Raw genomic sequence first — 23,267 nt, 5'->3', positions numbered from 1 at the left:
GGGCGAGAGACATGATGCTAACGAATCGCAGTGAGACAAGATACAGGAGATTTCTGCCTTGTAAAAGTGGTGAGCAAGCCTCTATATTACTTATCAACTCCGGTGTGATCAAGATGATCATGCGGAGTGCACCCGACCGCTAAGAAAGGCCTTGGCTTGTGACGGAGGGACCCCGCGTGCGCCCGCGCGCGCGAGCAGGGCGCTTCCCGATTAGGCAAGAACGAGGCTAACCCCGCTTGGACTTGGGAACGCTTCCGGCGGCTATTCATTATTATTACACCATCCGAGACAGATCATCAAGCTCAATCCCCTCTTTCGTGTCCATCGTATCAGTCCTGTACATGGCCAGACGTTCTCCTGAGGAAAAGGTGGGATGGAATCGGGAGTGCTCGTGCCGGAGCCAGCGCCGCCAGACTAGATACACCAAAGCCGTCAGCGGCAGTGCCACTGCCACCATGATCAAGGCGTACACGGACACCTGCAGTCCGCCGCCTTCCGTCGTGACAAACTGAGTCGAAAAGAAATTCTGCCCACCGTCAGCGCTGAAAATCATAGGTGGAATGGATGACACGTACCTCGACTAGCGTTATCGGCAAAAACACCAAACTGATGATGGCCAGCAGCTTGACTGCAGTGGCGTCCAGTGCATTGCGGATCTGTTATAGTCATGGGTTACTGGACGGCCTACTTTCCGTTCAATGTCAGGGACATCTGGGCCTTACCGTAAGTTGCTTAATGTCATCGCTTTCCCGATTCGATAACTAACATGTCGGAGAAACGATCAGTTCGGATTTGATCTGCGAGGCGAAGGGAAGCAACATACGCAACTCTGGACAGACTGCACTTCAGTCTGCAGCACCTTTGCTCGATCCTGGTAATTCTGTGCTTCTGCTGCATACTCCTCAAGTTCCTCCATGACCCGTTGGCATACGCATGGCTGTTTCTCATTCCGGTGCACGAAGCAATACTGCTGACAACTTCGCTTAATCCGACGTATCAGGTAGGCCTTGTTGCGGAGGATCATAAGAAGGTCATTAATATACCCCTCCAGCTGGTTTAAGTCTTGCCTCTCATTTTCGACAAGTTTGACTGGTCTAGTGTCGCGGCCACCATATACGGACGACGTCATGATTCGAGCCGACTGCAAGGGTCAGATCCATCTTCTGACATGGCGCGGATATGGGACAAATCTTACCTTGAGCTTCAACTGCTCTTCAAGCCAGCACATATAGTCCACCCACCCTGTGAGGCTCTCGGATACAAGGCAGCCATGGACCGACAGGGCGCAGCCAATAGAATCTCCACACTCCGATTCGCTGTCGGACAGCGCGTCTAGAACACTCTTTTCAGCTGTCGAGGATGGAGCGACCAGTAGGAACAATGCTTTTGCAGCTTCTAAATTCCGCTCCGATTGTGTCAACTTCTGGTATATACCTGTTTGACGAATTGACCAAGGGCTTTCCGAGGTCAGCCTTCCGTTTTCTTCGACGCGCTGTATAACGTATGCCAGCTCTTTACTTCGTCAGCCGTGATCGTTCAAGAGTATAAGAGGTTGTGCGTTGATGGACCTTGACAGATGATTTTGCCAGACCTTGACTGTCTCGCTTGAGGTAGCGGGAAGCCATACGCGTTCTCGCGCGACCGCAGTCCGAAAGCGTGGATGACTCGCCATAAACCGTTAAAAATCTTGTGGGTGTCCAACAGTTCGGCGAAGAGCGGACGCGAGATGTCTAACGTTGTCCACGATCGTCTATGCTGGATGGTGTAGATCCGACTACACTCGTTCGGTGCTTGCTTTCCTCATGTCAACATTGTTCGAGTCCCTCGAGATACCAACATGGAGAAGACACGGTCACGCACAACGCTTGCTGCCTTCAGCTCTGATGCCTGGTTGATCTGCGTTCTGGGTAGAAGATTGAGAACACATTGTCCGGCTCCATCGTCACTTTTGTCGATAATCGACAGCTCGAGCTGCGGTCGCCCCGACTTTTCTTTGAATATCCTCCTAGAGTCTGTATTCACCTTGCCGAGCAGATGTTGATCCATTGATATGATGATTTCTTGAGACCCACGGTAACCGTGTTTGTTATCGTACAGTCTGACAAGGGCTTCGCGCGCGTCCTATATGAGAATTGACCTTCTGGTCTGAGCCACGCTCAACATCTTCTACAGATAGCCCTGAGGGCTTTGGGCATCAACTTGGCTTCATGATGGGCATCTGTGCAGTGAGGCGCCCCTAGAAATGCAAGAATTGGCAACAGCTCAGCCAGCAGAGAGCCGGAGAAACCTCAGATGGTACTTCGCGGCCGGGCTGCGTCAATGCGCTTACGGTGCGTCGCATATCCTAGAGCGCAAACCAGCGTGCCGCATTATCTTACGGTTATTCGGCTACGTCATCGAGTTACTGAGGATGGAACTCTATCTGATCAAACGCAACAACATCATTCATTCTCTTGCTCAAAAACCCGAAAAACCGAAATCGAATCGCTTGACTATGGTAGAACTGAGCGACACTCTAATCACTATCGGCTGCGACAGGTATTGATTTCATCCTGCTAAAAATGTCAGAATGCGCTGATAAAGATTGCGACTTCGAAATTGAAACGCAGGACTAACTTCAGTCAACGCTGAGGGGCGCGATTTCGCAGGAGGGACGTATACAATGTACTCATCCAGCTGAAGCTGTTTGGCGAAACTGTGCGTCAGTACATCTGCCGAACGTTTCGGGATCATCGCGTGGGTGCTCTTACATCGATTCGGAAGTTGGATGGTCCATATTGTTCGCGAAGCAACCGAACAAGCTTGGTTGGATCAAGACACTTGCCTTCGGAGAAGTGAGGGATTGGATTGCACGATATAAGTCCTGTAAGCCCGCAAATATTCATTTGGCTGGTGCAATACAGAGAGGGGCACTTGCGACCTTCCTGGTTGACGCTTGAGTACGATCAATGCTCAGTCGGTTGGAGGTTGTATAGCGTTAGTATAGAGGGTAACGTGGAGAATGCGACAGTTCCCTTAAGCGTAGTAAACAGATCGCGGTAGAAAGAGGGCAAAAGGGCAAAGGGAGAGATGGAAAAGGGCAACGGCGATGATGCCCGGGCAAGGCAGAAGTGTAGACGCGGGGTGCACGGGGGGAGGGCAAAGATCGTCCTCTGACCCGACCTAGGCAGTGTGGCGAAGCGCCTCGGGACTAATCGCAACACGAGTCGATATCCTCCTATGACAAAGTCAGACAAGTGCACACAGCCGATCAACTGCCAGGCTAGCCAAGACGAGAGAGTCATGGCACCTGGGCAGACTCACTTCGCTAAGCCGCTCGGGGACCGTCAGAAAGAAGCTACCACGAACCACCTGACAAGTGTCAGCCGAAAAGTGAGGCGGCTAGCTCTTAACAGAGAGAACTAATGCCGCCAGCCTTGGGGAATGTTATCCAATCAATGAATCGTCGGGCTGGGCACGGCCTGTGTGACCCAGCTGATTTTCGCAAGGCTGGGGGGGCAACATCTCAAAGGAAGGAGATGGCTGAGATAAGGTACGAACAGTAACATTGAAATCATTGCCAAACCGCTGTCTGAGAAGGCTCATCAGTTTCTCCACGACCAGGTACCGATTCGTGACGATCTGCTCGACTTGAGCCATGGGAAGCGCCTCGGAAGGATAGGGCTTTCGTTTTGACACGAACAAACAGCAGCAGTCACAAAGATGATACAGGCACACAGGACCCAGAAGCCAAATTGTCGGAAAAGACACAGTGTCGTTGATAGGCGTAGTCGTCGCCAGATTCTGGAAGCCACCACCAACCCCTTCGCCCAACCCATTCCTCCTTGATATACCCATTAGGACGTACTTGAGCCGCATCTCCTCCAACTCACACCTCCATAACATTCGACTTCCACTTCGATGCCCAACCCAACCCGCATAGTGACCCCGAAAATGGCGTGCGTCGTGCCGTTCCGGAATCTCGGTGGCGTCGTGATTGGAGGAGACGAACGGGCGAGTTACCCAATCCCTGGGGGACAACTATCATTGCGATTGCGGGAGGGGTAGATGTGAACAAATAGGATTGTTATCCTGTTGCGAAGTGTTGGTTCTGGTATGATGATTAATGCATGCTATACTGATTCATTTGATTGTCGTGGAGCTGAGGAGGGTTAGGGCATACTAAATGGGATGTCATGGCAGATGGATCTCTTCATTGGAGGGGTAAATGTTTCCGTGTTCAGGGTCTTGATAAATAGTGGTTTTAGGATGGTTTGGCTTCGAGAGTGTAGTATAGTATGGCGGCGGGTTTATCCAATATATCTTGCTTCCGATGAGTTGGTCGCTTTGAAGTTTCGGGGTCAATGAAGGACGAGGCGGGACTGGTATATACATCTCTACAACGATCATTTAATTTTATCTAGGAAGCACAATTCCATTTCCAGCTACACCCACACTTCTTACAACGCAAACAACGCAAACAACTCCCTTTCATGCAATGTATATCTCTGTATGGATCTTAATCCCACTTCCTCCCCCAGAGCTCGAAGCCGTCGAACCCAGCTCCCTCGCACAAAGGCAGCACATCATCCCGCTCGCACTCATCCAGCGTAACCAACGTCGTCTCCCCAGTCCCAAGCCGAAAAAGCCGAACCAGCCTTCCCCACAAACCCCAACCCAGCCACGCGCCTCCTAACAAACGAGTTCAACATCACTTTGCCCGACAAGTACCCACCCAATTGGGCCCGGTGTGCAGTGGCGCTTCTTGAGGCCCTAAAAAATAGCAGACTGAGTGTGGGGAGCGCGGCGCAAAAGCATGCCAACATTAGTTCCAAGGGCGGGGAGCATTCTGATTTGCGCGATTATGCGCGTCATGTCTGTGGGGTCTTGGTTTACGACGACGATTGTGCGCGCGAGGTTCATTGCGCAGATGCTGATATTCGACTGTATTAACTAGCTGTATGGCGCGTGTGTTCTGTTTGGCCATTGGTTGTGAAGCAGTGGGTGAAGCGAAGCCGAGATGGCCTGGGAAGGGGAGAGACATAGAAACAAAACGAGCACTGACCAAAGTCCCAAACTGAATATCCCACTTAGCAAGGTCTCTTTCTCCCAGGACATCTGCAGCTACCTCAGAATGGGGAGCGGGAGAAGAACAATCAGAAAGTGCAGTATCATTTTGACTACTGCGGTCGAAAGCTGGAGCTTCGTATCGTCGCCGCAGAGGTTCGCTAGATCCCAGTAGTACGCAAACGGGGGACAGAAAAAGGCCGCGACTAGGATACTCGCAATAGCGTGCATCACGGATGAAGCTGCGGTCCACGCTGAGACCTTGAATAGCTTGGGGCTGAATATCTTGAGGTAGAGGCTTATAAGGGAGAGTTTCACGGATGTCGTTGCGACGGCCCAGATAAAGGTGCCTGGGGCGAGGATCTGTAGATAGCCAGCTTCCGTGAGCAATTATCTCCATGCGTCAGAGAAGAATAACAGGACCTAGTTCACCTTTAGGGGTTTTTCGACTCTATCAAAGTATAGCCGCATTGCGTCTGCCATGTGCATACCCATAACAAGAGGATATATTCCGTAAAAATAGGCTGCTGAGTACCCTAAAGCAAAAACATATCCAACAAAGTAAGTAGTCATAGGCCGTGAATCGTCGGCGGCGGATGATTTTGACCCAAATTCGCAGGACAAGCGTAACAAAAACCAAGACAAGAGAGACGATAGTGATAGAAAGGCAGTTCTGCCTAGTGATGTAGAAAGGCCACCCCGGGGAAAGTCCATGATGTATTTGTCGAGGAAAGTAAGTCTATCTGGGAACAAAACTGGGTCCTTGGGTAGTAACAAGAACGTATCCTCCATTTTTGAAAAACGAGTCTGTCCTACATCGTGACTGACTAGGTGGAAAGCTGGTCCATTATCACCACTAGGGCAGATTTTCAAACTATCGAGGACGATGCAGCTGTCGGCAATAGCATTCATGCCCGTCATTACATGCATGAAGTATCTGGAGGCACCGCAACTCAAGCTACCTACCTTTCGTTACTCGAAATGTAGCTTCGTGGCAACGGACCTCGGCAATTGCGCAGTGAGTCTGCTTGGGATGGAGTCTGCTCCGGTGACGGTGGAGGATGGCGCGGCAGGGATAGTAAAGGTGATTGACCAGTCGACCAAAGCAACACCTAGGAAGATATTCACCTATGAGGGAATCGAGGCGGTGTAGTAGTCTGTTAGATATGTCTTTCCACCGTGGTCAAGGCCTGGAGATATGGAATTGATAGTTACAATCCGTTATGCAAACAATTATAGCATCAGGCGCTGACAAGTGCAACGGTAGCCAGAGCGTTTGTCAGGGCACCGTTCGCGAGGAACTATCCCTCTGAGACTTTTGGCGTACGCTTGCTGATACTACAGGGTTCCCCTGAGCGGTAGTAGTAGCCCTCCTACACCTATATGCGACAAACTGATGCCCGAGATATCTCCGGGATGAGAGTACAAGTCGAGTACCAGTCTTATCCACAGACACTCTTCAAGAAAACTCACTGGAAACTATGACTTGTCTCGTCTCTCTCTTGCCTGGCGCTCCTTTGGCTTTTCTGTGGTTGTCGAGGAATCGATCCGGGTTCGGACCCTACACCCCGAACTCGGTGAAGGGACCCCGTGTACGATGATGTTGAGAGCTGACCAAGTTTCCAGAGGTAGAGTGCTTTTGATCTATTTTCCTTTTCGTCCCTCTCACTTGCTGCAGTTATGCAGTATACATTTGCCTGTCTCAAATCTGCTCTCACAGCACGCCGAGACGATGGAGTCTTCAATGCAGGGTAGCAACGTTCTTGTCATCTTCCTCCTCTCAGTCTCAGAGTACGCCTATGCAGCATGAAAACCTCACCTCTGAATGGGAGATTACAGCATATGCTGGAATATCGCGTGCTAGATGTCTTATTGATATCGAGGACACTTGAGCCCCTTCGACCGCACTTCACGGGCGTCCCTCCGGTAGATTACCGGTATCCCACCATAAGCGCATCACTGTTTGGCACCATTCTGGAAGCCCTCGTCGCGGTCGCACTCCTCGGTATTGTTTGCCGGTGCGGTGTTGTCCAGGCGTTCGTCTAGCGCGGCGTGACGACATTGCCTGGGTTGTTGGGAAGGGTCCCGGCGCTAGAGCTAGTTAGGCAATTTTCTCTTTATTTACGACGTTCCTAGTGGTCGGGTACGATGCCCGGTTATCTGCGCTAAGGGGCGGAGTATATCGCTGATAGCTCCGGTTGGGGGCTTCTAGAATCTGATGAGTCGGATGTGTTTTTCGTGATCATTGATGAGATGTGGCCGTCCGAAGGTCTGGGGATGGGGTATCATGGTAGACCGGGAGGTTTCGAGTTTGTATTCGTAGTATGAGAAAGATTTTTGCCAATCTCATCTTAAAATTCTAATTCAGAGCTGAAGATTTCTCGAAGTTTATAGTCCGGAAACCGGGACTTGAAAAACATCACATTCTATTTCACCACCACGCAACCCCGCGTGGGATATGTGATTCCTTGATCAACTCATTCGCGCAATTTTCTATGACACATATCGTGTAAAGGTAAATTATTATTGCCAAGCGCCTGATGGTGCGCAATCAGAATTCGAACGAGGTTTGTGAGTCCGTCGCGTTCCGAGCACGATAATTCCCCTGCAGATCGCATAGGCCAGGGCTTCCCGCCGCGGGGCACATTGGCTGTGATTCTGCGTGACACAGACCGGACAAATCCGAGGTAATGGCCGCTATTACCCGTCTTGTTGGGAGATGGGAATTGGGCTTCAATTCTAGGTGGAGGAAATGAACCTGAATTATAGACAAACTATTATTGCTAAGATAACTTGTTATGAAAAAAACCCGCTTCCCTACCCGCTACTCCAGACCCTCAAACACCATCTCAAACTCTGCTCACGGCCTCACTTTTATGACGAGGTAAGGTTGTAGATCTTCTTGATATCATTCAACATCCCCTCGAAATCAATCTTCAGATCGCGAAGAAGCCCATCCTCAAGGTTAAACACCCAACCGTGCACAATCGGATACTTGTTCTCCTCGTAGCTCTGCTGCACAACAGCAGTCTTGATGACACTGCGGCACGACTCGACAACATTCAACTCAACCAGGCGGTTGAACCGCGCCTTCTCATCGGCGATAGCATCAAGCTCCTTCTCGTGCAGACGGTAGACGTCGCGGATGTTTCGCAGCCAGGGGTTGAGGATGCCCAGGTCGGTCGGTGTGAGGGCGGCCTTGACACCGCCGCAGTTGTAGTGGCCGCAGACGACAATGTGCTTGACCTGCAGGTGGCGGACGGCATAGTTGATGACGGACATGGAGCTCAGGTCGATTGTGGGGACGACGTTGGCGATGTTGCGGTGGACAAAGACCTCGCCGGCGTCGAGGCCCATGATCTCGTTTGCGGGGACGCGGCTGTCGGAGCAGCCGATGTAGCTATAACCACCCGGAGAGATTAGCAATTGTAACGCGAACAGGGGGTGGAAGTGTGTAGAAAGCGTACAGGTAGTCAGGAGCCTGACCGGCCGCGAGCTTGGTGAAGAACTCCGGGTCGGCATTCTTCTTCGCAGCGACCCAGGCGCGGTTGCTCTCGAAGATCTTGTCGTGGGACTGCTCCAGGTAGCGGGTGACAGCTTGGGGGTCTGAAGCGTCAGGCATGTTGGATCGGGAAGTGCAGTACGGCGAGGCGAGGAATCGAGGGGAAGAAATTGAAGTGAAATTCTTCACGGGACGGAGGGGTAAGCGGGAGGTGGTCAGTCTTCGCAACATGGTCGATTCCGGCGGCGGCGGCGGCGTCACGCTGCATCTTAAAAGCCCCGCGGAAGAAGACTGGGACCTGGGAAACCTGGTCGCGCACGTGATTCAAGGTTTACCGGTCTGCCCTTTTCGGCGGGTTGATTCTCCGCGGATCGTCCTGCGTTTGTTGCTCGTCAACTTTCCGACCCCCACGAGTGAGGTGTCGTCACGCGAACCCATGGGGTGTGGGTTTGAGTCTCGGTGTGGATGAGGCAACTGGATATGTTGATTGATGTTTCAGATTTCCTCTAGTAACATTTCGGTCTAGGCTCTGGAAATGCACGAGAAACGCAACAGCGACAGCTGATACAATAGCAATTCCCTGGAAATCCAGAGAAAACTTCAATCTTGAATCATTGCAATCTTTGCATCGCGCAAAAAGATTCGCGAATTTGACAACTGTTAGCCAGGCCCATTCAGCTGCTAGAACGGAATATCCAGCGCGTACCGGGCAGTACTCCTTGAAGATCCAGTTTCTCAATTCGGCACCAACTATTACTGTGGAGACCATGATTCGAGATGGGAATTACCTCTGGCTCGAAGAAACTTGCCTCCGGAAATAACTGTCTGGCAAGCTCTGCTGTGAACTCAGACACCAATTTGGCAGCATAACAACCCCCTCCAATAACTCGGCCTCGAAATTCGCCTTGAGAATGGTGATTCCCGAACCGCCGTTGCTATCTGTCGACTCGGTCGAGCTGATAGCGTGCATAATCAATCGCCTTGAAACGCGCGTCTTCCGCTTAGAAACTGTCCGTTACATTGGGGCAGGAGAGGGATTCATTGACCTTCCTTGGGTCGAGACCGACGATGGCATGATCAACATGAATCTCCGTCGCCTGGGTCGCAATTGCGGCCTCGAATGTTTCAACCCGGGTAGGGGAGTTTCCTTGATACCATTTATACCCTTTTGGCGCAAGGCAGCTTCAATTTCGCGATCCTCGGCGACAACGCCGACGCTCTGGACCATGGGCAGAACCAGAGAAGAACCCCGCTGGCCGTTGGTGAACCGGTGACGGGCGAGAGAGTGAGGGAAGTTGTTACCTGCGGCATAGTTTGCTTGACCAAAAGTCCCGAGGATATCGGAAGTGGAACTCGTGCCGACGAAGACGTCAAGATCCGCCCCGGCGAGTTCCTCGTGCAAGTTTATCGCCCCTTGTACTTTGGCTGCGATAATATTCCCCCAGTTGTCATGCGACATGAATTGGATCAGTCCGTCCTACAATTGTTAGCATTGACCACCATTTTCGAGATCCAGAGTACATACCCTTTAGTATCATGGCCCCATAGACCACACCTCTGTACGAGATAAGTAGCGGGGAAGAGTTGGACAGCCGCATCGACATCGCTCCGTTCCGATGCATCACCCGCCAGAGACTGAGAGGGCTTGTCCCGGTTTGCCTCGAGGGGCAGCGGAGAAGTAGGAAACGCCTGGGCGAGCGAGGTCCGGTCAACGAGGTTGCAAATGGACAAGCAAAGCGGTTTCTTTGCTGGTAATGTTTCGTCAACCAAAAAGAAGAACGAGACACTACCTACGGCTGCCAGGTTACGGGTAAATGCTCCAGCCACATTTAATCAAGTATGTGTACCTCTACTGAATCGGGCCCTGCCTCAAGGCAGGCACTTCAATGACAGGGCTGAGCCCGACTTATCTGTCTGAGCATCCATCCGCCCCTGGCCCTTAAAATTGCAGTACATGTGGCACCGCCAATGATGAGGAAGAGACACACGCGCCAATTATGCACCTTGCGCTAGGCAGTCTTTTGGCAATGCGGCTGCGTCTTGGCTACCTCAATAGAATCAATCCCAGGACAAGGCAGCAACAGACCGGGTTTGCCTTTATCTGTCCAAAATTGAGGTACAAAATGCACGATATGACGGGCCAATTAAGCGTCAAGAGCACCGCTCTGATTATGCCCTCTTTTCTTGGCAGTCATCAAGCTACTGCAGCTGCGTTTGGCCACACTAACATAAGGTGCATGTACTGTACGACGTGGGAAATATGGTGGGAATCCAAGCCGAAACTTCTCTATCTATACATCAGCCAATATTGCCCTCTTTCACCTCAACCACATACCCGGTACTGCTATCAGGTATGTTCCATGCACACTAAAGTCAACGCCAACGGTGCCATAGGTACGGCGTTGCCCATCTCAGTCGTTACTCCCTGCTATACAAAGACAGAGCCCCTCCCCGTGGGAATAGTCCCGGGGCTCGCACACCATCGTGTCTCCAGGCGCACACCAATAAACATTCAAGCACCCCTCGAGACTCTGGCACATGGTTCCATACGGCGGGATATTTTGGTCGGCGGCACAACTGCACGTTCTATCCCTGCACGCAAGGACCTGGCCCGTCGGGCAGTCGTCGTCGCAATCGGCCTTGAAGAGGCAGGCGTCTCCAATCGAGCCGTCAGGGGTTCTTGTACTCGTTGGGGCTGTCGTGGTCGAGGTCCTGGTAAAGGTGGTAGTAGTAGTGGTGGTGCGAGTGACGGTGCCGTCCCAGTCCTCGTAGTAGGGGCTGTCTGGGTTCTGCACGCTGTCTGGGTTGCGCGGGTCCTGGAAGTCCGGGTTCTGCTTGAGCGGGGAGCCGGCGCAGAAGAAGCCTGTGCAGCTGGAGCCGCAGCCAGTGCCAGCGCAAGTGGGCTGGGGCGAGCCGGTGCGGAAGGTCAGGGGCGCCGCCTCGGGCGGGAAGGCGACGGGGCAGGACCCAGACCCGCCGCTGCTCTGTCGCTTTGTCTTCGAGCCGCTGCTGCAGTCACCGGCAACGGATTTGCCGTTCATCTGACCGTTCCAGACGACATTGTCAGGATACGTGTTCTTGGCGTGGTTGGGGTTCGTCGTCCGGCGATCTGCAAGGCTGACAATCCTCTGCTTCACACTGGCGGCGGTGGTCAAGGTGGGGTCGAGGCCGCGGAAATACGCTGCCAGCCCGGCGACGGTTGCAGAGGCAAACGACGTCCCGGAGGCGGTGCGGTACCCGTCGGGGTAGTTGTCCGAGTCAGAGGTGGCCAAACGCAGGCCGTAACCCGGCGCGTAGCAGGTAACCCAGGGGGCATTGGAGTGGAAGGGGCCAAGCTGGCCTCCTCCGAGAACCGACCCGACGACGACGAGCTCTGGGATATAGTTGCGGTTGGCGGGGTCTCCGAAAAGCGCCGGATAGCCGTTGGGATAGGGTTCCTTGTTTCCGGAGCCCGTGACGAAGACGGCGCCGAGTTTGATGATCTCTCGAATCAGCAAGGCTGGGCAAGAGACAGGAATGGTCAGTCAAAGGTCCTACTATAAAAAAGAGAAAGAGGCGTACCCATCTTGTCCACAAACGCCGCCGACAGCTGGTTTTGGGGGATGGAGATGGAGAGGTTGACGACGCTCTTGGCCCCCCTGGCCCCAGCGGAGATGTCGGCGTGAACCTTGGCAAGCCCGTCCAGCCAGTGCTCGTAAATGGCCTTTTCATAGTCCCACACGGTCGCCACCACGGTCGCCACCACGGTCGCCTTGCGCGCGATGCCAACCGTCTTCCCCACCGCTTTGGAGAGGCACGTGGTTCCGTGCCTCTTTTCGTCGTTTTCCATCCAGTCGCTCTCGGGGTCCGGCCCTGGAAACAGTGGGTGGAGGAACAACACGTCACTGAATTCTGGATGTGAAGGCTGGGCGCCATAGTCGAGGTCGTACACATACGTGCCCTCGCCCGCCGACGAGTCGAACCTGTTGGAGTGTGTATTAGCCACGGTCCCATAGGTAAACACAAACACACAAGAGAAACAGCACACCTGTAAGCTCCCTGTAGTGGGACAGGACCCGCCCCGGGAGGCCAGGAAAGCAGGACCATGGCGTCGGGCAAATTCGACTGGACAGTCTCGCTGCGCTTGGCAAGAATGGACCGCTCTTGCAATTCACTTTCGGTGCTGTTCAGGGTGTCTATAAACCAATCATCATCCCCCGAAGTCGGGTCACGAGAGACGCCCCAATAGTACAGCATCGAGCGGCCCCTGGGGATATAGGCGTCCGCAACCTGCGCGTGGCCCCGGATGGCGGCGGTCTGGTCGTCGGTGAAATCCGGGACAAAGAAGAAGATGGTGCCGAGCAGGTCCGTCCTGGACTCGAAGAGAGTCGGCCCGGAGCCCCCAAGCTGCTGCTGCAGGGTGGTCCTGACGTCGGCGACGCTCCCCGGGTCGCGAGGGATGATCACGCGAGGATTGGTCGTGGCGGTGCTCTCGATGCTGCTTGTCGTCGTGATCTCGCTTGCGCCGCAACCCGTCACCTGGGTGCAGAAGGAGATGGTGGATGTCGTCGTGGTGACGGCCCGCTTGGTGAGCTTTCGGGGCTCTTCTTCAAAGGGGATCTGAGGTGCCCGTGTTGGGGCGGCGCCTTGGACGGCCCGCTTGGCCACAATGCCATATGAGAGGGTCGTGGTGCACACGCTGGCCGTCGCCGTCTCGCAGCTGTCCTCCTCTGGGTCTGGATTCTCCGGGTATGTGGGCTTGAGGTCGGGGCCGATGCTAGAGGGAAGAATCAAACAAAAGCGTCAGAAGCGACAGGGCGGAGTAAGCAAAGACCATGCAATGCCAGTCAAACTTACGTGATTTGGGGCCAGGGGATTTTCAGCGTCAAACCCGGGGGCGGATTAGGGGCAACAGGCGGCGGGCCTCCCCTAGATGAAAGGTTTAGCACGGCGGTGGCCGAGAGAAGGGGGAGTGGCATACTCGGGGTAGACGCCCGGCTTCCTGAAGCCGGGCAAGACAATACCACCAACATCCGGGGGGCACGACCATACGAACCAGGCCCAGCAGGGAACGACTGGAACAGGCTCACCACCATCCACTTGGGTCGCTTTGGGCTCTGAGACCCAGTCCCTGACCCAACTTACGGTTCCCGTGGGGAAGACGGTGGTGGCGAACGTCTTGGTTTCAGTGGGAACATCGTCAATGGGGTCACTACTAGTAGACGTTATCGTGGCAGTTCCACTTGGATCTGGCATCGCACTCGCGCCAGTCCATGGCCACGGAGGCGGACGGATGGTCCGGGGTACCGGCGTCGCTGCGACGTTGGGAATGGTAGTCGGCGTGATGACAAAGGGGGCCGGGCTGACACTCGCCGTTGGGATGATGATGGACGGGACGGCACCATCGATTGTCGTGGTTAGAACCACGTCTGAGAAGCTGATGCGGTCCGTGGTCACCAGCGGGATGGAAATCTCCGTGGAGATGGTCACAGCCGTGTAGTGGGTCGTCTGGGTGCCGTCGACGGTATCTGTTGCTGTCCACCCGAACTCGAGTGATGTTGACCAGAGGTTGAAGGAGATGGTGGTCGGAGTGGCGAGGGAAGAGGGAGGGAGGACCAGGACACAGGGGGGCGCACACTGGGCCGTCGGCTCGGCCCAGACTTGGGGATCCAGGGTGATGGTGGGATACTTGCTCTGATCGCCGCCATCATCCCCATCGTCACCAATGGGTCGGCTGCCACAGACATCAGGGCAGTAACCGTGTTCGCAGGCAAACTTACAGAGGCCGTAGTCGTTCACGGACGAGTCGAGGTAGTATCCCATCACGTCCGTCTTGGCCGGTGTCTGAACCAAGATGCCAGTGGCGGTACAGGTGCAAGCATGGATGGGGCAGAAGCCAAGATGGCATCCAAAGTCGCAGAGGCCCTGCAAGGCGCCAGCGCCGGTACCCCCCGTGCATGCAGGCGGCAAAAAAGGCGAATATCCCAGAACGACGCCGTCGTTGGGAGTCTGGCCGCAGATATCGTCCGGGCAGTAGCCGTGGTTGCAGTTGAAACTACAGAGCCCCGCAAAGGAGCCGCTCTTGCCGGGGAGTGGATAGCCTTCTAGGCCCGTCTCGTTGGGCGCATTGGCGACGCCCTTCTCAAGGCAGGTACAGGCTGCGCTGGGGCAGCTAGAGTAGGTCGCAATGTCAGTGGTGTTGATTGAGACACAAGCTGTGATGTACTTACTAGCCATTCGCACAGGCAAAGTCGCAGACGCCGATAAAGTCATAAACACCAAAGCCCTTGACGCATTCCAACTCGTCAAGGTCGCTCTTGGTCTTGACGGGGGTGATAGAGGGGCCCTTGGCACTCCCCACCCAAGGGTTGTAGTTGTTCAGGCCCGAACTGCAGCTGCTAGTGATGGACGCCCCCGTCATGGTGGCAATCGTCGTGCCCCCTCTCTTCACAGTCACCACGACCTGACCACTTGCCGTCCCGATCGGGACGCTGCCGTGGTATACACCAACGCCCCGATAGGGTTCCTGGTCCCATGTGCCGGCCTGGATCACGCCGCCGATGCTGACCTGGACCTGGGCGTCGCTCGCGAGGAGCACATCGTAAAAGACCCTGTCCTCCATCATGTCGTTGGCCGAATACTCGAACTGCAGCTGGTTCGCTGTGTTGCCGGTCGTGCCACTGTCGGAGTAGGCCCCATTCTTATTGAGTCGGTACCATGCCACGAGGCGTTCTTCCGTGACGGTGGCAGTCCCGGACTTGTACATGGAGATGTAATACGGGAGCGTCTCGCGCCAGCTGTCGTGGGGCATGTCCTCGACGTAGTTGAATGGGGCACGGCCAATGTCAAAGGCCTCGTACTGGCGGTCGTCCAGGGGGCCGATATAGTGCGACTCGCCGTAGTCATTCCATGAAATGATCTGGATGAAGTCGGGCTTGCGGTCCAGGGAGATGGCCTGCTGCTAGCGCTGGAACCACATGTCGTCGCCGCGCCACAGCCAATTCTTATCGTAGCCGGGCAGGTTAGTGTAGAACCATGGAGAGATGGGCATCATGTACGGCTTCGAACCCAAAAAGTCATAGTACGAGGCGTCGGGATAGGTTGTCATGTTGGCCGGACCCTTTGGCCAGGCGTCCCAGCTAAAGAGACCGTCGGCAATGCCATCGCCCAGAGTAACGGCAGGCTGGGCACCGACAGATGACCAGTCCGGTATGAAGAAACAGTTGGTCTCCTTTTTGATATCCTTCCAGTCATCGGCATTATTGGGCCCTTCAAAAGTTGAGACAAATGGATTCCCGTCTTTTTTGAAGTAAGTGTCTTTGGCGCCGTATTCCTTGATCATGTCGATGACGACAGCCTTATCCCAGGGGCCATTGCCGGCATAGTCGAATGAAAAGAGGAGCTGGAAACCCATGTCATAGGCCGCGGTGAAGGCCTTGGGCAGGGCAATGTCGTTGGTGGCGTCCCCGCTAGCCATGTTCAGTGCAAAGGCATCTATGCCCGCAGCTTGGGCGGCCATGATTTCATGTCTCCAGTCGTCCAAGCCAAGGGACTTGGTGTTGCCCACCTGCGCGGCGTCCGGTCTCGTTAGTCAACCCCAGGGCCGGACTGGGAGTGAGAGCCGACGACGTACCATGAAGTGAGCAAACACGGCCTTGGCTTCGGCAAGGCTCACGCCCCATGCCAACGCCGAAGCGAGGGCAGCCAGTAGCCTCATGGTGACTTGGTCTGACCGAAGGAAGTACTAGCCGGGATGGAAGGATGTGGGAGCACATGAATTGAGCCCGCGGGAAGGAACGACCTCCTACCTCCTTCTTATACCTGCAAGATAGCGGATGAAAGATCCCGCGGCGCAGTTAAGGCCCCATGGCAGGGGGCACCGAGCAATCTTGTTTGTCTAATGCTAGTGAATCATACGGTTCATTCGACACACGAGCCCAAGTCGCCTCGAGTCATTTTACCGATGAATCTTTCCATGTTCCATTGTGGTGGGACTTGTACCTTTAGTTCACGCATGACTTGCCTTGCCACGATCCCACGGTATTGATTCCGGTTATTTCCAATCCCACTGACCAGGTACGAAGCAATTTCATTCGCGTCCGGCTCGTATGCCCTAGCCGCGTTGGTAAGGCGAGATAGGGAACTCGTGGACACCACGCTCCACACTGTCGGCGACCAGGACACTCGGAAATTTATCAAACTCGCCTTATCGCAGGGGATGCAACCTGATGCACATTCTGGACACCCCGGAGAATCGGCCCCAGGGGTGTTATTAGCGAGGAAGGCGGGTAACCCTCCAGCCGCGCTAAACTGTCCCTGGGCCAGTGCGCACTAGTGGCCGCGAGGCTACTGCAGATGGTGTGCCTTGGTGCAATGTCAACGGGCTGGTCCCTGCGCCGCGGTTTCAGGTCTCTGGGCTCCACATAGAGACAGCCGAGCCCTTGTGGAAGCTTGAGGGCCTCGTAAGCCATGATCTACGAACGTTGATCTACAGGCATCTGGTTTGGCATATTTATTTTTCACGTCCAGAGAGCTCGTCATGCACCAGCCTACATCCACTGCCAATTCTTGAGCGTTGATTGTCTACGGAGAAATCGGGTAGGAGCAAATCCAACTCCCAGGGATTAACGCTAGAAACAGCGCTATGTACTAGCAGTCCCCCCGGGCTAGGCCCACTCCACGTCCACGCCCGTTTATTATTGCCGGCGCCTCCTCCGGATGCTTCCAGCGCCGCCTGCCTGCACTTCATCGGGCTAGCATTATTCGGGGGTGGGCTCCATTATTCTCTAGTCATGTATACAACAATCTACTGTCTGGCCCCCAAAAGGAGATTACTCGTGCACTTTATGCGACTTCCTAATAACCTCCCTCTATATTCTGCTATCTGGCCCTCTTAATGCTCCAAAAGAACGCAACAATTGCAACTATAGAAATTAAACAGGACCTCTACAAGTCAAGGGGTCTGCTAATCCTATTTACCTTCCACTAGGTCACATATTCATGATAAGCGAAGTACCCCTGGATTTACAAGAATCACCGGCTAAACCACTACTCCGTAAACTGACAGTTTTGGCTGGTCGGAACCTTGAGTGGAGGCTGTCCATAAAAGGAAGGAGACTCTATCTACTGCTAGCGATCAAGGCGGCTAGATCGAATTATAGTGATCAAAGTGGAGTGGTTGGTAAGGAACTAATGTAGACGAAGTTCATGTGTCAGAGCCCATGTGGTAATAAGCTGCAATGTGTAGTTAACAACCTGCTATTGGCTTATAGGGCCCCTGGTCTTATATCCACACACTAAACTTAATATGCTCGCTAAGCGATTAAACGAGCAAGTGGGAACAATAGATTAAAGTGGCGGAGTGGCCCGACGCCGCTCCCCCGTCTCCGTCACCTCCGAGGCATTCATTGTTCGACTCCTTGGACCATTAACCATCACCAAGCATCTGGCCCGTTTTTGCTCATAACCACGGCCAAGACTGTTTCCGCACAAGTCACTCCCAGCAGTGCTTCGGTTCCAGGTCTCTTCCAAGAACCGCCGTTATCCACTCACCTCGCCCGCTTCACACATCAACCGTGACCCCCATGGTACAACTATGGTACTGTCTCACGCCAGGATCATGTTCCGCAAGCTCCGTGGTATCGGCAGCCGTGACAGCGAGCCCGCGCAATCAGCACCGCCGGCCATGACAGCAGAGAGCGAACCCGTCAACCCATCCCCATCCCCATCCCCTCGCGCCATCCATATCAGCGACGTGAGGCGCTCACCCACCGAGCATCCCCGCAGGCGCGGTTACGATATCCAGCCCGTGTCCCTTTTCGTCGCGAATGCCAAAGGCGCCGTTGGCGCCGTGGATCTATACAGGGTACGTATCTATCTACCCCGCGCAGCGCAACATGCGCATGCGCATCCCATGCTCAGTTCCGACTGAGTACCGTAGCGTACACTACACCCCGGGCCAAGCCGAGCTCACCTCACGCCATCGCGGCGGTTTCATATAGCTACTCCAGAGAGAAAAGGGCTGCGAGGAGTACGACCCTACAGGCGACTCCGACACGGATTACCTCTGCGACGGCTACTTCTACAATGTCTGCTTCCTCTCGCCACCGAGCGACCCGGAGGCGTTTTCGGCTTGGCTCACCCTCATGCAGCATGTCTGCCTGGTCTTCACGTACGACGCTTCGTCGAGGGAATCGTGGGATGAAACGGTTGCTCTCTGCGAGAGGATGCGCAGCCGCTGCAAGGACGGCGTCCTCCCCTTTCTTGCGACGGTGATCGCCGCCATGGGTGGGGGTGATGGTGATGGTGAACCTTCTGGGGTGTCGCACGTGGAAGCCGAGGCGTTTGCGGCGCAGCGGGGCTGTCGCTTTGTCAGGTTCTCGCCTGCGACTGGGCGTGGGATTTGTGATGCGGTTGGCTCGCTGGTTGAGCTGGCGAACGGGGCTCGTGATCAGTATACTATGGATCAGGAGGGTGAGGAACAGAGGTACAAGAGGGCGACGCATGCCTTTCAGGCAGTATTTGCCAGCTAGGGATGCCCAGCGGCTCAAGACTGACATCATAAGGGATGGATGGATGTGAAGACGATCAGCAAATACGTACAGCAAATATATTCAGTGGGACGCTGCTTCACCTGCACTTGGTCGTTCCCCGCTGTAGTCCAGCCACTGGTCTTGCATCTAGATTAAGATGAGCCCCCTGTCTGCCCACTAGCCCCTCCCGTAGATGAAAGACAGATAACTATGTATGACGGTTATTTTCATGGCGACCACCATGATAGGCACTACAAACACCCGTGACGATACTCAGAGACCAAAATCATCCCACTGGTGGACTCGCAAATACCCGGCAAAGTCGGTGTCAAATGCTTAGCAATAGAACTCTGCGAATAACCTCGCATGTCCGGTCACCTGGCCATCCATGTACATCTCCGGAGACCGGCGACAAAGCTCCAAGCAACAATCCGTGCATTGAGCACTGTTGTTGGCTCTGCTGGAGGGGGATTGAGGCATAGGGAGGCCCTTGGGTTGTTTTGGAGAAAGATATATCGCAGAGCGCTGGACATTCAGGGTAACTCTTCTAAAAATGATTTCATCAAATTTCCGAGAGAAACAGTAGCCATGTACGGCTACGCCAGTAACCGTAATCAAATATCATTTAGCTGTATCTAGCGACTCCCTAGCTAGATAGCTCCATCATTCCTACAGATATCAGACATATCTAGATGCATCGTTTCTTCGTCATAGCCTCTTCCATCATGCGGGCCTGCCACCTACCAGGCCTTAGCTGCTAGTGCTGACACAATCAGGTCCAAGCCACCCCTTCCCAGGCCCTAAAATTGCGGTATATGTTCGTCCGCTAATCACCGCCCCAAGGACAGCGCTTCGACTAGCCTCTTGTTCTTGACAGTTCTGTGGCTAATGCAACTTTACTTGGTTGTTTCAATGAGAGCCATTCGACTAGAGGTGACGTAGACTTTTTTAACATACAGCGAGATGGAAAAGTCTTTGATATACGGCAGCCTATATTCTAAATGCTTTTCAAGCAATTGATGATGCATCTGGTGGTGGAAAAGTATGTGGAGTCGGGGGCGCTTATGGCCTGTGGGGAGAACATCACGAGAGCTCATCCTCTCCCGGGCCCTAAAAATGCAGTGCTGTCGATCACAGTACTAGGACGTGCCAAGTAGTGGTCACATGTAGGCCATGCGTCTAAAATTGTATCATGCTCGCCGTCCAATCAGCAATCCATCCCTTTTACGTATTCTAGAGTCTATTAGAAGAGAGGCAACTGTCGCCGAGCCCTCTGTCTAGTTTGTATATAGCTTGACCAGGGTAGCCATGCAACATGCATGTGCCAGATAACGTCCTGCAAGTGCAGGGCTCCATCTAGTGCCAACCAGCTCAAGTTCCACCCCCTGTGCTTTATAGAATGGAAGCTGCACTAGGCTATAGAGAAGACTTTCTTCTAATCCCAAGCTTATTAGTAAAGACGGGTCTACATCACCAAGAACACACGCTTTGAGAGCAACTTATTGAGATTCTTATTTATAATGTGTGTCCAGCCTGATCTATACCATGGAAAGTATAAGAACAGAGAAACCACAAAATAAGGTATCTAGGCCAGATGCTCTAAATACCAATCCTCAACTGCCTCCCAAATGCTAAAGATATCGCGTGAGTGCCCCATGTGCAGCTATGCTAGTAAGCATAAGCAAGGTGCCATCCCCTCGCGGCGCCTATAAATGCAGTACATGCGCGAGGCTATGCAAGGCTCAGCTTCCTCCTTTGCCCAGAGTCAGCCGCTAGTACTCATTCGATTAGTCCCGAGTCATCTCCTCCTGGGCCCGAAAATTGCAGTGTTACCCACTGGGTACCCACCAACAACCCACGGTCTACCCACTACTGTCAACCCGTCAAAATATTCGCCGCACGTGCTGCTTACCTTGTGCTTCAACAAACTTCTTCTACAATCTACCTGTATGATTTCTTTGTTTATCCCCTTTTCCACAGAGCCAAAAAGAGATACTGTTAGGTCTGACTATAGTATATTGAAGCATGGCTCAAAAAGACCATGGGGGCTCCAAAGAGTTGGGCGTGGTCTGATTAATTTTATCACTTATTATCTCCTGGCCTTGAGATTCAGTGCATGCTGGCAGTTCGATCACTGGTAGTGGAATGGAAATGCATCAAGCAGTTTAGTTATTACCGCCTTGCTCATACGGCGTGCATTGAGGATAATACCAGGCCATTAAAAGTGGGATACTAAAACATCTGCTGTACTTTTGCCATAGCAGCCCTAAGCTTATATCAGAGCTAGCAATGCACATGCATCAGCCCAGCAGATTACATTAATCAGACATTCTCGAGTTCCTCCCTTTCGGGAAAGGACATAAAAGACTATATCAGGCTGCCACTACTGCAGCCGTTCAGCGCTTACTATGTACGCCTACGCGGAAATATGGATCCACTTTAGCCATGGCAAGACTGAAGCTGAGTGTTCCCTTCAAGCTCTGAAAATATAGAGTGTGCTAGGTTACACATAGTTTACTAGTAAAAAGTTGGCAACCAGATTAGATCTCGTCACCATTTTTTCTAGTATGATATTCTACCTTTCTCATTACATTCCCCCTATTATCGAGGACAAACGTACCTCTTAACTGTACTTCTAAGCTGGTATAGTACATCCATTATACTGTGCCACGGAGGGTTACATAGTCAGCAGCATACTAACAATTTAAGATAATAATAATAGAAATGTCATCGTGCTTTCAGAGTCCAGCCCTAATAGATACTTCAGGAAACCAAGACTCAATCCATGCTTGACAAGGTCCTTCTCTTCCAGACCTCAAAATTGCAGTGTACCAGGCATGATAAAGACACGGTAGTCCACCAAGGGAGAATCACCTGTCAAGTTGGTCAGTCTCTTTTGGGTTGAGATGATACATGGCAGGGAGACAGACATCAGATGCCCGGCTGTCCTGATGCTTGCTATTGACAATCACTGAGACAGTGGCCAGTCTGGTGAGAATGCTGAAAAGACATGAACAAAGGTCATTGGCATATATCCCAACAACGACTCCTCCCAATTAGGGCACAACTGCCCATAGCCTATGATGTAACTGGATATGGTTGCCGCAGCTTGTGGCCCAGGGCTGGAACTTGGAAACAGCCATCAAAATTCGTCCCCACTTTCGCATATCTGTCCTGAAATCTGTCCATATCGTGTCGAAGCCTTGAAAACCCCACAAAAAGTCCCGATACGGGGGCGACAATTGCTGGCGCCGCCGCGTGAAATGCGACGAGCTAGGCCCGCCCTGCACAAACTACATTTTGCGCTAGATAAATGACTGCATGTACTCGCCCATCCCGCCTCCTTTGCTAATAGCTCAGGCTCAGGCTCAGGCTCAGGCTCATGCTCATGCTTGTGCGTGTCATGCAGGCCATGAAGCATTTACCCAACTCTCGCTTCCCTTAAGTAGCCCGCTCAAGGCCAATGGCATTGACGAGCTAGAACTCATGCACTACTTTGCTACAGAGACGTACCAGACTCTCTGTGTGAGTGAAACCGAGGCGCGCACATGGTGCAGGTCCTCGTGCCGCGTCTTGTAATAAAATATTAGTATCTCATGCATGGAATCTTGTCGCTTGCTTCATTGCATATTGCCACGACGCTTGAGCCGTCAGAGGCGCTGGCGTATATAATGCAGGTCTCTCATATCACAGTCTCAGTTTAGAACCATTTCGAATAGCGATTGGGAATATTACGCCGGAGAACTGCGAGGCGGCGTTTGCGCAGTCGATTGCACGACGGCTATAAGCCTTGCGCTGCCTCAACTGACAGCTCATAGAGCTGATCCTGCATCTGAACCTACACCCTCGACTCGGATGACGGACCACATCCTCACAATCTTCAAACTGCTCCAGGGCGTGAAGAGAATTCTCACTCTCAACAAGCAACATATAACCCTCCAACTCTTCACGCAAGGCCCCTTCTGGCGAAAGGACGTCATCACAACACTCGACGGCTCAACAAGCATTGCATTTGAGCGCCTCTCTTACATAAACCGATCCGAATCCGAATCCGCGTCCAAATCCAAATCAAATGTCCCCGAGCAAACGCTCACAAGCGCCAACTTCATCACGTATCTCCGCCACTACTTCATGAAATTCGCGTGCGCACGGCAGGCCAAAATCCCGCGCCTGCCATTGCATGGCTGGGCGCTGTGGATTTGGAGTTT

General features: G+C 53.2%; 6 protein-coding genes across 6 annotated transcripts; 1 reads left to right on the top strand and 5 right to left on the bottom strand.

Moving 5' to 3' along the window:
* Positions 1-329: 329 nt before the first annotated feature.
* BJX68DRAFT_260459 (uncharacterized protein) lies at positions 330-2,046 on the bottom strand (the record flags this gene model as incomplete). Its single annotated transcript, XM_071043894.1, has 8 exons — positions 330-414; positions 471-526; positions 576-656; positions 723-761; positions 824-1,141; positions 1,196-1,512; positions 1,569-1,794; positions 1,861-2,046. The coding sequence occupies 8 exons, from the start codon at positions 2,044-2,046 to the stop codon at positions 330-332; spliced, it is 1,308 nt and encodes a 435-aa protein (XP_070905738.1).
* Positions 2,047-2,431: 385 nt separating this feature from the next.
* BJX68DRAFT_223004 (uncharacterized protein) lies at positions 2,432-3,187 on the bottom strand. The gene is made up of 3 exons (XM_071038070.1): positions 2,751-3,187; positions 2,617-2,682; positions 2,432-2,552 (listed from the first exon to the last, which is right to left on the bottom strand). The coding sequence occupies exons 1-3, from the start codon at positions 2,883-2,885 to the stop codon at positions 2,523-2,525; spliced, it is 231 nt and encodes a 76-aa protein (XP_070905737.1). The 5' UTR covers positions 2,886-3,187; the 3' UTR covers positions 2,432-2,522.
* A 1,916-nt stretch (positions 3,188-5,103) lies between these two features.
* On the bottom strand, positions 5,104-5,517 carry BJX68DRAFT_260458 (uncharacterized protein; the record flags this gene model as incomplete). Its single annotated transcript, XM_071043893.1, has 2 exons — positions 5,104-5,409; positions 5,479-5,517. The coding sequence occupies 2 exons, from the start codon at positions 5,515-5,517 to the stop codon at positions 5,104-5,106; spliced, it is 345 nt and encodes a 114-aa protein (XP_070905736.1).
* Positions 5,518-7,920: 2,403 nt separating this feature from the next.
* Positions 7,921-8,668, bottom strand: BJX68DRAFT_251561 (carbonic anhydrase; the record flags this gene model as incomplete). Its single annotated transcript, XM_071042402.1, has 2 exons — positions 7,921-8,446; positions 8,514-8,668. 2 exons carry the CDS (start codon positions 8,666-8,668, stop codon positions 7,921-7,923), a joined length of 681 nt encoding a protein of 226 aa, XP_070905735.1.
* A 1,794-nt stretch (positions 8,669-10,462) lies between these two features.
* BJX68DRAFT_273856 (glycosyl hydrolase family 71-domain-containing protein) lies at positions 10,463-16,426 on the bottom strand. The gene is made up of 12 exons (XM_071047551.1): positions 16,161-16,426; positions 15,705-16,094; positions 15,169-15,488; positions 14,758-15,138; positions 14,522-14,699; positions 14,354-14,452; positions 13,509-14,221; positions 13,385-13,456; positions 12,818-13,304; positions 12,424-12,575; positions 12,171-12,384; positions 10,463-12,030 (listed from the first exon to the last, which is right to left on the bottom strand). Exons 1-12 carry the CDS (start codon positions 16,242-16,244, stop codon positions 10,960-10,962), a joined length of 4,161 nt encoding a protein of 1,386 aa, XP_070905734.1. The 5' UTR covers positions 16,245-16,426; the 3' UTR covers positions 10,463-10,959.
* A 1,480-nt stretch (positions 16,427-17,906) lies between these two features.
* BJX68DRAFT_222996 (uncharacterized protein) lies at positions 17,907-19,232 on the top strand. The gene is made up of 2 exons (XM_071038069.1): positions 17,907-18,392; positions 18,529-19,232. Exons 1-2 carry the CDS (start codon positions 18,123-18,125, stop codon positions 19,057-19,059), a joined length of 801 nt encoding a protein of 266 aa, XP_070905733.1. The 5' UTR covers positions 17,907-18,122; the 3' UTR covers positions 19,060-19,232.
* The last annotated feature ends 4,035 nt before the right edge of the window (positions 19,233-23,267 follow it).

The sequence above is a fragment of the Aspergillus pseudodeflectus genome (genome assembly GCF_044049435.1).
Source record: "Aspergillus pseudodeflectus strain CBS 756.74 chromosome Unknown BJX68scaffold_1, whole genome shotgun sequence".
NCBI lineage: Eukaryota > Fungi > Ascomycota > Eurotiomycetes > Eurotiales > Aspergillaceae > Aspergillus > Aspergillus pseudodeflectus.
The sequence above is the reverse complement of the archived record's forward strand: the minus strand, read 5'-3'. Positions and strand labels throughout refer to the sequence as shown.

Bases quoted from the DNA above. Each gene is read 5' to 3' on its own strand.
- BJX68DRAFT_223004 (XM_071038070.1), bottom strand. From the start codon at position 2,885: ATGAATATTTGCGGGCTTACAGGACTTATATCGTGCAATCCAATCCCT. The intron at 2,683-2,750 runs GTAAGAGCACCC...TTCGCCAAACAG, and splicing joins CATCCAACTTCCGAATCGAT to CTTCAGCTGGATGAGTACAT. The intron at 2,553-2,616 runs GTTAGTCCTGCG...CATTTTTAGCAG, and splicing joins GCCCCTCAGCGTTGACTGAA to GATGAAATCAATACCTGTCG.
- BJX68DRAFT_273856 (XM_071047551.1), bottom strand. From the start codon at position 16,244: ATGAGGCTACTGGCTGCCCTCGCTTCGGCGTTGGCATGGGGCGTGAGC. The intron at 16,095-16,160 runs GTACGTCGTCGG...GACGCCGCGCAG, and splicing joins CCGTGTTTGCTCACTTCATG to GTGGGCAACACCAAGTCCCT. The intron at 14,222-14,353 runs GTGATGGGATAC...GGCGGCGATCAG, and splicing joins AGACACCGGCCAAGACGGAC to AGCAAGTATCCCACCATCAC.
- BJX68DRAFT_222996 (XM_071038069.1), top strand. From the start codon at position 18,123: ATGGTACTGTCTCACGCCAGGATCATGTTCCGCAAGCTCCGTGGTATC. The intron at 18,393-18,528 runs GTACGTATCTAT...GGTTTCATATAG, and splicing joins GCGCCGTGGATCTATACAGG to CTACTCCAGAGAGAAAAGGG.